The sequence below is a fragment of the Pseudonaja textilis genome, chromosome Z (genome assembly GCF_049901715.1).
Source record: "Pseudonaja textilis isolate UNSWEBS1 chromosome Z, rPseTex1.2, whole genome shotgun sequence".
In the NCBI taxonomy this organism is placed as follows: domain Eukaryota; kingdom Metazoa; phylum Chordata; class Lepidosauria; order Squamata; family Elapidae; genus Pseudonaja; species Pseudonaja textilis.
This window is the reverse complement of record NC_142008.1, coordinates 17,124,385-17,141,443: the sequence shown is the minus strand read 5'-3', so window position 1 is coordinate 17,141,443 and position 17,059 is coordinate 17,124,385. Positions and strand designations below refer to the sequence as shown.

Sequence of the window (17,059 nt, the reverse complement as noted above, 5' to 3'; positions counted from 1 at the left end):
TGAGGGCAAGGCACAAGTCTGCAGGTTCACACACAAAGTCCAAACACAATAACTAAAGTCAAGGTCCAGGTTCAGAATCCAAGCCAAATCCAAGGTTCAATCACAAGGTCAGCAAAAAAGGCATAGGTCCGGAATCATGAAAGGAGGAATAAAAAAATTGGAGGACAAGCACTGCAGGAAACAGGTGGTTGTTTCTTATGTTACTTTGCTCCAAGCATCAGTTAAGTAGCTACCAGCCAGTCCAGCTCATTAGGAGGGGTGTGGCCACCTCTTTGCAAGTAGCCTTGCCAGCCACTGCTGTGCCTCCCTCTGTTTGGCCCTGCATGGCCTGGGATCTGTGAAAGAGATAGTTCCTCATCCTCACTGCAGCTGCACCTCTTCTTTGCCTTGTGCTTCTCACTGGTCATCTGAGCTTCCTGGCTGCAGCTGAATCTCTTCTCTTTCCTTTTCAGCCAGGCATTCATCCAGTTGCCTTTCTGACAGCATTTCTGAAATTCTCGGCCTCTCTTCCTCTTCTTGCCCATCCACTCCTGGTACAGAGCCCCTGTGTCTTCCTGATTGTGCTGTCTTGCTCACTCACACACACATATACGTAACCATGGCTTAGTGGTTTTACACAAGCAGACCAATGATAGTCCACAGAGCAATGGCCAACAAGTCCACAGGGCACTTGAAAGCTTCTAAATCAATATAAACACACTAGGCAAAATTAAATCCACAATACAAGAGGGTTCATGAAGCAAGTTCAGAGTTCACAAGGCACAATCCACAATCCAAGTAAAGGCACAATCTAAAGCAAGGCAGGGATCACAACGATCAGAAAACACACATCTAGGAAATGAATACATCGCCTCCATCTGTCTGCTGTGCTAAATAGCCAGCTTTTGGTACAGCCCATCAAGAAGTGTAAGGCTTTCTCCTTGCGAGTAATCTGCCTGACCTTCACTGCTCCTGCCTTTTCTCTGTACTTCTTGTTCTTGGATCAGGTGCAGAAGACTGTTCCTCTTCCTCATCCCTGACTGGCTATAGCTGCATACTTTCTCCATCTGATGCCTCAGGGCTATCCTACTGTAGCTGTGCTTCAGCCAAATCACTGTCAGTTGATTGCTTGGAGCCACTGACCAATTCCCCTCCTGATGTGTCAGGAACTGGTTCATCCTCCCCCACGCTGATATCTGAAAAGGTATCTGGGGAAGCATTTGGGAGAGGCGTCACACTGGTGCTGCACTGTGCCTTACTCTGAAGTCCTGAGAGCCAGTTCTCCCTGCTCTGAGGAAGCACAGCACAGCATAGCATAGCATAGCATGTATACTATAATACATACAGCAAATAATTCAAAAAGTGATTTATAAAGTAACCCATATTCCAGAATTGAAAATAATTTGTGTAGCATCAGTGTGACAATTAATAATTTTGACTGTATTCTTAGCTCATTTTTAAAAGCATCATTAATACCCAACAAATTGCTGAGATTTTGCCATATATATTGCCTGCATATGGGTACACTCAGTTCAGGCAGGTTGCCACAAGGCATGTACGGTTTCTCCTAAGATTTAAACATGCACAGCACTAATTAGTTGGAGTCATAGTTGAGGTAATATTCCGTCTTAAAATAATCACAAATAATCAGACATTTTCTCCTATGCTTGTTCTTTCTCTTACTATTACTCCTGTCCTGATTCCCACAGATAATTAATTCCCCCATATTACTCGTCTATACTAAATAGTATTTTCTGCATAGGTTTATGTTCCTATAAACCAGGCATGGGCATTTTATGGCCTGTGGGCCATATTGGACCCTTTAGCTGTCCCTATTCAGCCCATGGTGGCAGCAATATCAGCAATAGGGTAGCAGAGGCGGTGATGGGATAGTGTCAGTGGGGAGGGATAAGGACATTGATAGTTCTCCACAGCAGAGCCAGTTTCTCATATAGCCTCTTGGAAAAATTAATTGCCCACCCATGCTAAAACCAATTATATAAGTTTTCACTATGACAGTATAAGGGCAACAACTTACACTAATGCTCTAAGTCAGGGGTGTCAAACTTGCGGCCCGGGTGTTGACGATGCCCGCCCCTGTTTTAATGAAGGGAAAAAAAGTCATGATAAGTCACATGATGACAATGTGATGCCGCAAGTTTGACACCTCTGCTCTAGGTCAAAGGTTGTCAACTTTTTAGGTAGTGCAGGCAAGGCAGGTACATAAAACATGTAGTGCCTTTATTGAAGTTTATAGTAACAGAATATTTGCAATTTAGAAGAAGTAGTTCTTTATGGCTCTTCTAAACCATAGCAGAGTGGGGGCTGTTTGGATCTCAAGGGAAAAATCATTCTAGAATGCAGGCCCCTCTACAGAGAAGTATTCACTGATCTGTCAGTTACCAGTGAACTTCCAATGCTGAAATGAATATTTCAGATATTATTTCTAATATTCTAGGTCTCTAATTTTTATATTGACTCTCAGTTTTCATATTAACCCTTCTTTCACTATTCTGAGGATTATATTTTGTGACATAATTATTTTTGAAAACAACACTAGAAGGTAATAATTTTTTTATGGAGTAATGTCAAAAATAACAGGAATTACCAAAAGTATTGTATATAATATAAGCAATATTTAACCCCTTGTTATTTGGTGTTTTCTTATTTGGTACTTGTTCTTAAAGCACTGAAGATTAATAATGTATTTTACATAATATATATTCAAATTATCATTAACCTATTATATTATATTACTTAATGTGTTATATTAACAAAGTAGGATTTGGTATTTTTAACATAAATAAACTGTGACATGTAAAAATTATGTGTAGAACTTTGCTAAATGAACATTGAATTTGTAAATCTAGATTTAATACTACCAATAATGTACATTTTGACAGGGAAAAGAAAAAAACAGTAAGCCCAACACCTCCCACTCCAAAAGATCCAAAAAATATAATTGAAGGTAATAATTCTGATTTATTATGGACATCAAGGCCTCAAAAAATAATTTTGAAAAATGAGTTTGACTAATGTGGACAAAAGTAAAAATGCTGGAGAGTAAAGTTGGATAGGCAGAACTGACTGAGTAGACTAGAGGCTGGGAAAATAATGGATAATTTGTAAGAAAATATGTTTTATTATGATGCATTTGAATCTTATATATGTAATCCTCAGGTTCCCCAGTTCATTTAATGACTGTTCAAAATTATAACAGCCCACCCCGCCCAACTATATATGACCCTGTATCAAAGTTAGGAATTGTACAGAACTCCCCACTGTCAATTGCCCTTATGACCAACCACAGGGATTCTTCAGCACATCCACCTATCCTCCACCTCCCCAAATCCTGCCATGCCAGGTCTCCAAGAGCACTGGGTCTGCTTTGCCTCCCTCCCCTAAGTTCTCCTCCAGCCTTCACAATGCTCTCTTATCTTATGAAGATCTGCAGAGCTGAGGAGGTGGAGGAAAGGAAGGAGACCAGGCCTGTTTTGAGAATTCCAGAAATGTCTTTTTTCTTTTCTCTTTTTAAAAAACATGTTTATTTATTTTTTTATTATCAAAGATAAAATACAAAACAAAGAAAAGGAAAAAAACTAACAATCATACAACACTAATAACAACAACAAAATATGTATACAAAAAAAAAGATTTTTTAATCCTCAGGACATGTTTTGAAACCTTTGTTGCTGTAATTCTGAGCAAAGGAGCTCTTCTCCCTCCTTTTACATCACTTCTATACCCAGGGGTGGGATTCAATTTTTTTAACAACCGGTTCTGTGGGCATGGCTTAGTTGGTGGGCATGGCTTCATGGTCATGTTATTGGCTGGGTGTGGCCAACTCAATATCACTCCCAACGAGGCACACATCTCCTCACCTGGCCTCTAATGACTGTGGGGATGCTGCAACAGCTATAAGTGTGAAAAATGGTCATAAGTCACTTTTTTCAGTGCCATTGTAACTTTGAATGGTCACTCCACACAAGCAAAGTACCAGCAAAGGAAGGGAAAAAAATCCAGAGAAGTTCCAGAGACAGGAAGTCTAGTCCTGCCAAGAATGTAATTAGGGTTAACGGAGAGGCAGTTTCTGTAAGCAACACCAGAATGTTTCCTTCCTGCCTTCCTTACAGGATTAGGCCAATAATTTCTTCTAACAACCGGTTCTTCGAACTGCTTAGAATGTTAACAACCGGTTCTAGCGAATAGGTGCGAACTGGTAGAATCCCACCCCTGTCTTTACCTTTTAACTCTGCATTGTTTGTTCTCTGTGTGGTCAGAGCCAGCTCAGATTTCAAAATGCATACTTCCTGCTTTGCCATGTTATTTCACAAACAGACTTTCCCTCATCATGCTGTGGCTGGATGGAAAAAACCTTTCAGCCACTTTTTGACATCTGAACTGCCTCTGCGGACAAAAAACAAACTATACAGAATTAAGATGCAAAGATATGATGAAGAGGCAATAATATCTACATGTAGATGAATAAAATAGGTGAGGGTGGGGATCTCTATGGTGTTCCAGAGACTACAAATATTTTTAGTATCTTCCAGAGAATTGAACTTTCATATTATAAAAAGTCGTATGTAAATGATTTTGGAAGTTAGAACACTACTTAAAACTAGTTACTTCTGCGGGCAGTGAATGAACTACAGTTGCGTTAACTGAACACTTTCAATGTCACCTTCAATGTCACCGCAGTAACAGAGAAAGATAGAATTTGTCCTCCTTGATATGTCAGAACATTACGTAAACAACTACCTATCCAGAGTATTCTTTATTGCAAAAGTTCAGAAGTGATAACCCTATTGTATAACTGAAATTCCTACAACAAAATTTGTTTGTTCCTTTTCCTAGAAGTTCCTAGAATAAAACTAAAGTTCCCAGTACTAAGAAATATTTCAATAGCGACTTGGATTTTCTGGTATTTCTATCATGAATTGTTAGAATAACAGAATTCTCTTCATGGTATCTTTTATCAAGAACATCTGAGGATCATTTGCTCAGTTATTAGATTCCTGTCAGCACATACCGTATATACTCAAGTATAAGTTGACCCGAATATAAGCCGAGGCACCTAATTTTACCACAAAAAACTGGGAAAACTTATTGACTCGAGTATAAGTGAGTTTTCAGCACGTTTTTGTGCTGAAAAAAACCCTCGGCTTATACTCAAGTGAAATTCCTCTGAAAAAAAAAATGGTGTGGAGCTCCGGAGCTGGGCAGCCACTTCCCTGCTTCCGTGTTTCCTTTGCAACTTGTAAGCATGGGGGTAATTGGAAGCAGAAACGTTCTTGCATGAGGATATATTGTTTTTTCTTTATTTAACTGTTTTTAGGGGTGGGGAAAGACCCACCGTCATGTGAGAATGCTCAGACACGAAATCTATCCGCCTGAAAATAAGTGTGTGTGTGTGTGTGGGGGATTTTAACAGAGGAAGACATAGGGAGAAGGCAAAGCGACGGAAGATCCTTCAGGGAAACTTAGGGAGACTCACCCTTGGTCCAGATTAGCCCCTTCCCGCCCCTAAGGAAGCAGAGGCAGCCAGCAAGGGCAGGCAAGCCCGCCGCGGACTCCGTCCGTCCTCGCTCCCACCCACCCAAAGCCACGAAGTCTCCCAATCGCGCAGCCCAGAATCGCCCTCCCCTCAGGGGGTAGCAAAGACGCCCGGTGTTTCCTGAAACAAGAAGCTCCGCCGTGCAATGAAAGTGCCCTGGCTCTTGGTTCAGAAAACAATGCGAGCCAAGGTGGCTTCGTTTCCTCAGCCCTAGCTGCTTTCAGTCTGCTTGGGAGGAGAAGGAGGTGGCGGCAGCGGCTCGCGTTGTTTTCTGGGCTCTAGGCTCGCGATCTCAGAAAACAATGCGAGCCGAGGTGGCTTTGTTTCCTCAGCCCCAGCTGCTTTCAGTCCACTTGGGAGGAGGAGGAGGTGGCGGCAGCGGCTCTCATTGTTTTCTGGGCTCTAGGCTCGCAATCTCAGAAAACAGCGCAAGCTGAGGTGGCTTCGTTTCCTCAGCCCCAGCTGCTTTCAGTCCGCTCGGGAGGAGGGGAGGAGGTGGTGGCAGCCTCCCCCTCCTCCCGAGTGGACTGAAAGCAGCTGGGGCTGAGGAAACGAAGCCACCTCGGCTCATGTTGTTTTCTGAGCCCGCGAGCCTAGAGCCAGGGCGCTTTCATTGCATGGCGGAGCTTCTTGTCTCAGGAAACACCGGGTGTCGTTGCTTCCCCCTGAGGGGAGGGCGATTCTGGGCTGCGCGATTGGGGGACTTCGTGGCTTTGGGTGGGTGGGCGGGTGGGAGCGAGGACGGACAGAGTCCGCGAAGTGGGGCTTGCCTGCCCTTGCTGGCTGCCTCTGCTTCCTTAGGGGCGGGGAAGGGGGCTCATCTGGACCAAGGGTGAGTCTCCCCCTCAGTTTCCCCTGAAGGATCTTCCGTCGTCGCTTTTGCCTTCTCCCTATGTCTTTCCTCTGTTAAAATCCCCCACACACACTTATTTTCAGGCGGATAGATTTCGTGTCAGCATTCTCACATGACGGTGGGTCTTCCCCCCCCTCTAAAAACAGTTAAATAAATAAAAAACAATATATCCTCATGCAAGAACTTTTCTGCTTCCAATTACTGCCATGCTTACAAGTTGCAAAGGAAACACGGAAGCAAGGAAGCGGCTGCCCAGCTCCGGAGCTCCACACCATTTTTTTTTCAGAGGGAATCTCACTCGAGTATAAGCTGAGGGGGGGGTTTTCAGCACAAAAAAATGTGCTGAAAAACTTGGCTTATACTCGAGTATATATGGTAAATAGAAAATTTAATATAATCATAAATAGAAAATTTAATTTAATATAATCAGAAGTTTTAATCAGAGTTATAGAAAAAAGTATTTTTTATTTTTTTAACGGATTATATATATTTGACAAATAACTAAATAGTTATAATAAACTTTGTTTTAGAACTTGCTACAAAACATTTCACTGAAGATGTGTTCAATATGGTACAGGTTTTCCAAGAAGATTCAGGACAACCACGTAAGTGCTTCAAAATATAAAATATTAAAACATGAAAAAGAATATAAGATATTTTAGGAAAACTGGCTCAAATCAACTTCTAAATTGTTAGGCTACAAGTTTAGCTGACATGATTTTTAACTATCATGAATTTTTGTTTGCAAAAACATAGAAATGCCAAATTAAGAAAATATATGTTAGATCATTATGCAATCTATAGTAGTTAATTCTGATGTCTAGAAATTTAGCTGGGATTTAAATTAAGATATGTAATTTAAAAATCTGACTGATGAAATTGGGTTTTTTGAAAATTTGACATTAATAATGCCATATGGTAAAATATACTAGACAATGAATTTATGCTTAAAAAAACAGGCATAACTGATAAAAACAATATGGATAAGCACAAAGCACTACAAACTTTAAAATTGCAATATATAGGCTATAATACTCTAAGGTTAACCATTTGTACTAGAAACCATTTTTGGTTTTCCTAGATTTAATATCACTGATTTATTTTGGAGAGAGAAAGAAATATAGCTAAATAAACAGCTTTATCCTTAGTGATGCAGTCAATTTATTTAAAAACATAATCAATATTAAAGAATAAAATCGCTCCTGGAATACTCACTTTGGAAATGTTTCGTATCTGGTAGTCAAGATTATTATAATTTTACTACAACTTTAAGAGATTTTGAATTTTTATGTTTGATCAACCAACCTACGGGTAGATAAGAGATCCTTTTTGTAGAAGATTATTAATTTCTTGAAAAAAGGATATTAGAAACTATTAAAATTGATATGATCATATAACAGTTCATTGATTAACAACATCCAGCTCATAAAACTTTTTGTCTTTATCCTTGTTGAAAAGAGAAGGCAAGATTTGATCCCTTTCTGTTTAATAGCAGGGCTTACTGAACTATCTGCGGAGATAGAAAATTCGTTATTTTTATTTACCGTGTTTCTCCAACAATACGGCCTCCACCAATAGGAAGGCCCAGCATGTTTTATTGGCATAAAATCAAATTAAGGCCCTCCCCCAAATTAAGGCCTATATTAAACATGTGAAATGGGGGGAATGGTGGGGGGGCTTGCTGTTAGGAAGTACTTTTGTTGCATACCTGGATATGGTGCTTCCTGCATTGGTGGGGCACTTCATATCGGGAGACCTTCCGCCACCATTGCTTTACCTTCTCCCCGTGTTACCGCCGCATTTAGAGCAACGCTGTGGCATTTGGTGCAGCCATGCGCAGCCAGCCAGGGCTCCTCCCTGCAACTGGAACCCTGCAGAGACACTTGGCTTCAGGCGCTCCTGTCGCCGCCTTCCCTTTGCCTTCGAAGGTAAAGCCAATTCTTTTAAAAATGACACCCTACTACAACAAAGCCTCCCCTGCCTGAGAGGGCAGCCTAGCCCCATATGGGTAGGTGAATCTCCCGGGGCTGCAGTGCAGGATCGGTCCACCGCAGGAGAAGCACCCAGCCGCCATCCCTGCCTGGCGCCGGGCAGAGCGCAAAGAGCTTCTCCTGGGGTGCCCAGCACAGCTGACAGGCGGGCCCTTCTGCCTGGCGGCAGAGCTCTCACCAAGGCAGCGAGCGTCTCCCCTCTGGGCCCTCTGGTCATCCCACAAGGGCCACGCCAGAGCCGTGTGGGCTGGGCAGAGCTGGGAAAGCGAGTCGTAGGTGCGCGTCCTCCTGCCAAGCGAAAGAGCTGGGCTGGCCCAAGCTTGGTTTCCTTCCCAAATCCCTCCAGCCTGAACCCGAAGGGGCCACCGGGAGAGGCTGCCCGAGGCAGTGATAATGCCTACCCATCTGTGAACAGGGAGGCAAGGCGACGGCCTGCGCCGTATCCTCCGAGCTGAGCCCCACTGAGTCAGCGCCTCTGCCTGATGCCCGTTCCTCTGCAGCATTTGGAACTGCCGGCACATTTGGAGATGCGTGGGGACGGGGGCAGGCTGGGTGAGGGGTGGAAAGGACGGGCGGCTTCGGGCTCTCTCTGCCAGCCAAGGAAGCAGCGCTGCCATCACCTCGCCTCCCTGTCCATGGGCAGGCACTCGCTGCCTTGGTGAGAGCTGTGCCGCCAGGCAGGAGGACCCGCCTATTAGCTGCACTGGGCATCCCCTGAAGCTCTTTGTGCTCTGCCCGGCGCCAGGCAGGGACGGCGGCTGGGCGCTTCTCCAAAGGTGGGCCAATCCTGTGCTGCGGCCCCAGGAGATTCGCCTCCCCACATGGGGTTGGGCTGCCCTCTTGAGCAGGGGAGGCTTTGTTGTAGTAGGGCATCGTTTTTAAAATAATTGGCTTTACCTTCGAAGGCAAAGGGAAGGCGGCAACAGGAGTGCCTGAAGCCGAATGTCTCCACTGGACTCTGGTTGCACGGAGGAGCCCTGGCTGGCCGCGCATGGCTGCGCCAAATGCCGTGGTGTTGCTCTAAATGCCGTGGCAGTAAGGGAGAAGGGAAAGCAACGGTGGCGGAAGGTCTCCTGATACGAAGTGCCCCACCAATGCCAAGGTCAACATCCAAGCTGTTGCTGCCCACCCACCCGAGGATGCAGGAGGGGGAAATTAAGTCACCCCCAAAAGACAGCCTAGCCATTTTTGGGGGGGTCAAAAAAAAAAAAGGCCCACCCTTATTTTGTGAGAAACACGGTACTTTCCATTTAAGAACTGCAAATTATTCTGACAAATGCAGAATGTAGTACTGCCTGTAGAATCTTTAACACTGAGCCTAAGTTTTATGCTGAATGGAATATAAACCTATATGGCACAAAATTTCAGTTTTTGATCTCAAGTTAGTAAATATTTGATTCAAATCCAAATATTTGATTCACATTCATATTATAAATATATAGATACTAGGCAGGGATGGGATTCAAAGTTTTTAACAACTGGTTTTGTGGACATGGCTTAGGTGGTGGGCGTGGCTTGGTGGTCATGTGACTGGGTGGACATGGCTTGGTGGTCATGTTATTGGCTGGGTGTGGCCAACTCAGTATCACTCACATCAAGGTACACATCTCCTCGCCTGGCCTCTCCTGACTGTGGGGATGCTGCAACAGTCATAAGTGTGAAAAATGGTCATAAGTCACTTTTTCCAGTGCCATTGTAACTTTGAATGGTCACTCCACACAAGCAAAGGAGGGGAAAAAACCTTCAGAGAAGTTCCTGAGACAGGAAGTCTAGTCCTGCCAAGAATGTAATAAGGGTTAATGGAGAGGCAGTTTCTGTAAGCAACACCAGAATGTTTCCTTCCTGCCTTTCTTACAGGATTAGGCCAGTAATTTCTTCTAACAACCAGTTCTCTGCTTAGAATGTTAACAACCGGTTCTAGAAAATAGGTGCGAACCTGTAGAAGCCCATCCCTGATACTAGGTGAAAAAGCTCTTAAAGTATTGAAAAGTTCAATTTAGTTTTATTTTTTTTATTTCAATCAGGGCTAGACGAAAGTAAACTATTAGTTGCTCTATTGCCAAATCAGTAAGTTATTCTCCCTCAAGCAAGAAAAGAGTATTATGTTTTCTCTAGCTCCTCCTCCTCCTCCTCCTCCTCCTCCTCCTCCTCCTCCTCCTCCTTTTTGGCAAATTACAAATCAAATAAATGGCCAGTAGTTTAGACAAAAAAGGTTTTTTTGTTCACCAATTAGCCAATCAGACACAGAGAGAAAATACTTAGCTCAGGAGTGATCCACGTCATAAATTTAGTATCCTGCCACATCAGCCAGAAACTTGAAATAAGTTAACAGTAATAGGTAGATGACAAAGAATTGGAGTTTGACTATTGGAAAAGAATTGGAGTCTCATATTTCTTATGCAATTTATAAGCTGTGTGGTATACATATTATGAACTGCATGAGGATACATGTGGTGATGATAAGAAGGGAGATCCTATTAATAATATGTTAATAAATACTTAACTGTGAAAAATAGAATTTTTTTATATGAGGTATGCTTTTTAATGACAGGTAGCCCATAATTAACCACTATCCATTCAGCAAACTTTTGAAGCTATCATGATGTTGAACAAAGGGTCATTAGAACTGGTCCTTGAAGTTCTGACCATTCCAACACTCCCATGATCTTGTGATTGTGATCTGGGCTCTTTGCAACAAGTGACCCCCATGCTTACAATGGTTGCAATGCCCTGATCATGATTTGTGATTTTCCTTGCTGGATTCCCACAAACAGACTCAATTGGGAAGCTGGCAAGAAAGATCACAATTTGTTCAAGTAAGTCTCCACCCAGCTGTATAATCCTTCTCAGTCCCTCTATACTCATACTGTGGTTTGCTGGCCATACCCACTTCTTGTAAACCTTCCTTGGGCTTTGTACACCCTTCCCAACCATCTGCATATCCTTCCTCTTTATATCATAGCCATTCCAAGCCATGAGGTTGGAACATGGCTCCATAACCAGTCTCTCAGCTCCTTGCTCCCTCTCACCCCTGGCAGCAGCCACTTACCTGCCTACTGATCTTGAAAGCTGCCTATGACTTCCCTCTGATCATTAAAAGTTGAAAGGAAGTTGCAAGGAAGCGTGTGTTTAAATCCCATTATGCTTGTTTCTGGATTGCGATTGCTAAGTGATATTATCACATAACATTCTGTTTTATGACTAAACGCTTAGCAATTGAAACTTTGGTCTAATATTAGCTATGACAGTTGTGACCCTTTGTTAATTGACTTGGCACTGGATTACCTCTAGTTTGTGTTATGGAACTTGGCAATAATAATAATGTCATTGTAGAGTGATAGTAGCAGCAGCAACATTTTTGACCAATCTTTTGCAATTGTTTGACTTCTATGTCTACTTCTAGATAAAAATGTTAGATATCATCTAATAATTATTTTTTATAATTGTACAGAAACAGTTGAGATGATGAACAATCGCATGATAGAAATAATGAAAGTATTTGAAAGACAAACGAACAAGTTACACAGGTAAATCCAACATGATGAAAATGGGAAAAGGAAAGTTTCATTTTATCTTGTGTATTTTGGGGTAATTTATATGACATGGCACAAATAATTAAGAGGCTCCTAGAAAAGAAACCTGCAAAATTTCACAAAATAATGTGCAAAAGTAAGGAAGTTAAAGTGAATAATTATATCTGTCTTTCTGTCTCAATATTATATATTTTATATATAAATATTTTATGCATATACATATACATACATATATAATATTTATAATTATAAAATATGTTATATTGAATGTATGTTTGTTGTGAATATCATTGCTTTCTGTTCAATTTACACTAACTCCCAGTGGTAAGATTCAAATTTTTTTACTACCAGTTCTGTGGGCGTGGCTTGTTTGTTGGGTGTGGCTTGGTGGTCATGTGACTGGGTGGCCGTGGCCAACTCAGCAAGGTGGAATGGCACCTTGCTGCCAGTGACGTTGAGTTGGCCATGCCCACTCAGTCACATGACCAATGCTACAGAGGCAGGGTGATTTCCTACATACCTTCCCCTCCACCCCTTGGGCTGACACAAAAAAGCCTAACTAAAGATTCTCACTGCCTGCCGAGTCTGCCTGCCAAATGGGTTTTGTTTTGGAGTGATTTTTGTTTTGTTTTTTGACAGAAACCCCTTGGAGATAAATTTGCACTGCCAAATCTGACTATACCTCATTGTTGCAGCACTACCTGTTGCTGCTGCGGGCACTGCTGCGGCTGTCTGTCTGCCCAAGTAAAGAACCGCACCAGCTCAGGGCAACTGAGCGACTTCCCCAAGCAGTCAACTTTGCTCTATCTTGCTCCAGTTAGGTGCTCCCGGGGTGTACAAGGAGCATTTTAAAAGTCAGAGAACTTTGCCCAAGACTTCTCATGAATTCAGGGGCTACACCTCTCCCAATGATGAGTTGGCAGCAATCAACTTTAAAAGCGCCCCCATGGAAGAAACCAAGAATGAGAGCAAAAGTAGCGGGGGTGACGGGCGTGTGATGGGTCCCTCTGCAGTCCCCTCCTGGGTGACAGCCAGGGCTTTGGCACCTCCTGTTTTCCTCAGAGACACGTTGTCTGCCTCCCTTCACACTCCTTGTGGAGAAGCACACATGCCCATCACCCCCGCAGCCACTACGTTTGCTCTTGTTTCTTGGGGGCATTCTTCTTCCATGGGGGTGCTCTTAAAGTCGACCAGAGCACGCTTTCTTCTCCTGGCAGACACACCTCTTCCAGCGTGGCTTGGCCACATGTCCTGGGGATTCTTGCTCCTCTTGTTGTGAGATGTCTGCAGTTGCTGCGTGCTTTTTTTGGTACGGCTGCAATCCAGCAGCCGCACCGAAAAAAGCACACCCTGTTCTATTTCCCAGCAAGTCCAAGCAGCCGGCGCATAGAACAGGGCTGCGCCGGACCATTGGAGAAGTGAAGCAAAGCCGGAGATCAGTAGCCACCTCTCGTAGCACAGAAATCCTCCCTGAATTGGCCAGCTAGTCTTCTCTTTCTCCACCTGTTTGTTTTGTATGGCCGAGGAGGAAGAGATCAGCTGGCCAAAGGGGCGGCTAGAGGAGACTGTTTTTCGGTCTCCAGTTGCCTTTTCAGCACAGCAATCCTCCCCAAATTGGAAGGCTGGTCATCTCCTTCTCTGCCTATTTGTTCTGTATGGCCAAGGAGAAGGAGACCAGCTGGCTGATTTGGGGAGGATTTCTGTGCTGAAAAGGCAACTGGAGACCAAAAAATAGTCACCTCCAGCCACCCCTTTGGCCAGCTGATCTCTTCCTCCTCAACCATACAAAGCAAACAGGCGGAGAAAGAGAAGACCACCTGGCCGATTTTGTGCTACGAAAGAGGCTGCTACTGATCTCTGGCTTCACTTCACTTCTCCAACGGTCCGGCGCCACCATGTTCATGTGCTGGCTGCTCAGAGTTGCCGGGCCCGGCACATAGAACAAGGTGTGCTTTTTTCGGTGTTGGCTGCTGGACTGTAGCTGCACTGAAAAAAGCATGCAGCAGCTGCAGGCATCTCACAACAAGGGGAGCGAGGAGTCCTGGAATATCCGCCCACCTACCTGCTGGGAGAAGGAAGAAAACGTGTTCCAGGTGGGTGGATGTCCCAGGGCTGCTTTACATGTGCACTGCATGTATAGTGGCTGCACATGTATACATGTATAGTGCTGCACATGTGCAGCAGCCCTGGGACATCCGCCCGAGCTGCACCAAGACTGCCACGTGGTAGGGAAAGCTAGGAGAGCGACTGGGACAAGTGAGCGAATGGGCGACTGGGTCAGGGGTGTGGCCAGCCAGGGGTTGCCACCGGTTTGGTGACCCATGCCAAATCACCGCTACCAGTTCGCCCAAACCGGTGTGAGCTGATTGAATACCACCTCTGCTAACTCCCCTGGCCAAATGCCAATGTCTCTCACTAAAGCATTGTGATTTATTTAAATCATAGAAACGTTAGAAGATAGACCTGCTAATAAAAAAATTGTACAGTACTTTGTTATCTTTCTTTCCTGGAATCTCAGAGGAAAGTATCAAGACGTTATATTCCTTGAACAGCACTATTATATTTTAATTACTTTAGAAAATACCACTTTATTTCAGCGAATTCTTCAAAGCATTTTAGATTTCAAAGAATTTCTTCAAATTCTAATCCAAAATTATCTGAAATAAATGAAAACTTTCATGACACAGAATTCTTTTTAGAGCTGATGGGACAGAGATGGAGAAAATTATATGGGCAGGTTTTATTGGGCTCTGATTCATCAGAAAGGAATTGGTATGTGATTATTGTGGTACTTAAAAGTTTGTAAACTTTTTTGAATTTTAAATTTTTCTGCATAAATATGACCTAAAATGTGACCTGTTCTCAACAGAAATTATATAAAGGGAATCAAATTAAACAAATGAGTTAATAACATTATGCTTGTTCGTTGATTTATTGAGGCAAATGACTTCAGTCAAGGTGTAGAATCTAACAATTTAAATAGACATGAAAAACAAGAGTCAGCAAACAAGTGGCAGCCCTTCTCTCTTCACATATCTGTTCACATCCTTAAGATTCACAAGCTGAAAAAACCCATGACCCTTACACATTCTTTTTAACTCTTGGCTGCCACTGTCCAGATTTAGTTATTGGTTTTTGGCTGTTTTTAAGTTTACATTTACATTTTTACTGAACTTGGTGACTGTTTAGTCACAACCATATTTTGGTTGTAACTGGTCTATTGTTTAATTCACATAAAATAGATCTAGCTTTGAAATGTGTCCATAAATTTCAATAGGTAAAAAATTCAAGAACCCAGCTGCTGATTGCTATACAACACAGCGTTTATATTGTACTAAAAGATCTGCTGAGTTACTGATTGTCTGCTGCCTGGAATATAAGATGCTGGTGTTAACAATCAAGCTTTTAATATTTTTGATTCTGATTGTCTGCAGGACAACTCTCCCTCTATGCCTAATAAATCTGGTGACTTGTCCCTCTGAGATCCTTCTGAGGATGCCCACATTTATAGTAGGAGACCTTGGAAGATGGCCTTCTCCCATTTGGTTTCCACATTCCAGATTATGAAATGTGCTCCCTAAGGAATTTCATTTGATTCCCACTTTCCAAACATTTAGGAAGATGATAAAAATAGTGCATTTTTCTAAGCTTTTAGCCATTAGAATAGAATTAGAATAGAATAGAATAGAATAGAATAGAATAGAATAGAATAGAATAGAATAGAATACATTATTGGCCAAGTGTGGTTGGACACACAAGGAATTTGTCTTGGTGCAAATGCTCTTAGTGTACATAAAAGAAAAGATACATTCGTCAAGAGTCAAGAATCGTAAGGTACAACATTTAATGATAGTCATAAGGTACAATAAGCAATCAAATCATAAGGTACAATAAGCAATCAAATCATAATAGGAAACAGTCCATATAAATCCATTAGTTTTCTAAATGGCTACTTTTAATTTTGATTTTAATTGAATTAATTTTAATTTGAATTCTCTATCTTATTGTAAGACAATTAGAAAATTGTGCTATCAGAAAAGTAGAACATACATTCCCTAACTAAATGTTCACTTTATCTAGAAATTACTGAAAGCTTAAAAAAATTATTTTTCAGAGTTGTAAATGAACAGGATGTGCTGGAAGGTGTAAGTAATAATTTTTCCCTTCTTTCAGTTCTTAAATTAATAATTTGAACAAAATTCAGTGATACAGTCACTGCTTGGCTATTCACAAATACAACAGTAATGTACAATAATTAAAAAACACTTTCTGATCAATGCATGAATTTTTGACCAAATTTTATATGCTTGACAACAAAAGCATCCGTGTGATACTGATTAACGTGTGACCAGTTTCTCATAATAGAGCAGCTGCCAGCTGCTTAATCAACTAATAAAGGCTGCAGTTGAACTTAACTTGCAGTTACATATTTTGAGAAGTGCTGCTTGCTCTGTGGAGAAAAGCAGCTTAGGAAGATACAGCCTTTTGAAGTAATCACTCCCTGCAAAAAGAAAAAGCAAGGGGGTAACAGATCAGGCACAAGACATTTAGGAGAGAATTTTATCTGAATGAGATGGCAGCAATCAGTGATCTTTTCTGCATCTCTCCCTTAGTCAATGTGTTCATTTAGCAACCATTATGCTTAATGACCAAGTCACTGGAACAGAATGTAATAGCTAAACAAGCAGTGGGTGTACCAACCTTTATATATACAAGAGTTTGATTCAGTGGTGGAATTCAAATTTTTTTACTACCGGTTCTGTGGATATGGCTTATTTGGTGGGCGTGGCTTAGGGTCACATGACTGGGTAGGTGTGGCTTGGTAGCCATGTGACTGGGGTGTGTGTGTGGCCAGGTGGGTGTGGCTTGGTGGTCATGTGACTGGGTGGGTGTGGCCAACTCAATGTCACTCACATCAAGGGGTGCCTTGCCTGGCCCCTCCCCTCCCAGCCATTCCTTGTCACACCCAGCTTCAACGTATCTATAGTTCTGTAAAAATGTTCGTCACCTTTTTTGACTTTATTATCTATGTACTATAAATGTACTTTCATGGACCATTGAAAGGAGAAAATGGCTCACATGCTTTGCCCAAGAGGGTAAGAGGCAACAGGCCTTTAGGAAGCTGCCAGAAGGAAGGGGGGCAAAT

At 42.5% G+C, this 17,059-nt stretch overlaps 1 protein-coding gene across 1 annotated transcript in view; it reads left to right on the top strand.

Moving 5' to 3' along the window:
* The window catches only part of CCDC7 (coiled-coil domain containing 7), a 256,642-nt gene that overhangs the window by 58,974 nt on the left and 180,609 nt on the right, over positions 1 to 17,059 (top strand). Inside the window, exons 9-12 of the mRNA XM_087917690.1 lie at positions 2,883 to 2,947; positions 6,920 to 6,994; positions 11,832 to 11,907; positions 16,028 to 16,058. Of these exons, the coding sequence (XP_087773816.1) occupies positions 2,883 to 2,947; positions 6,920 to 6,994; positions 11,832 to 11,907; positions 16,028 to 16,058 (247 nt within the window). The remainder of the gene's footprint in view (positions 1 to 2,882; positions 2,948 to 6,919; positions 6,995 to 11,831; positions 11,908 to 16,027; positions 16,059 to 17,059) is intronic.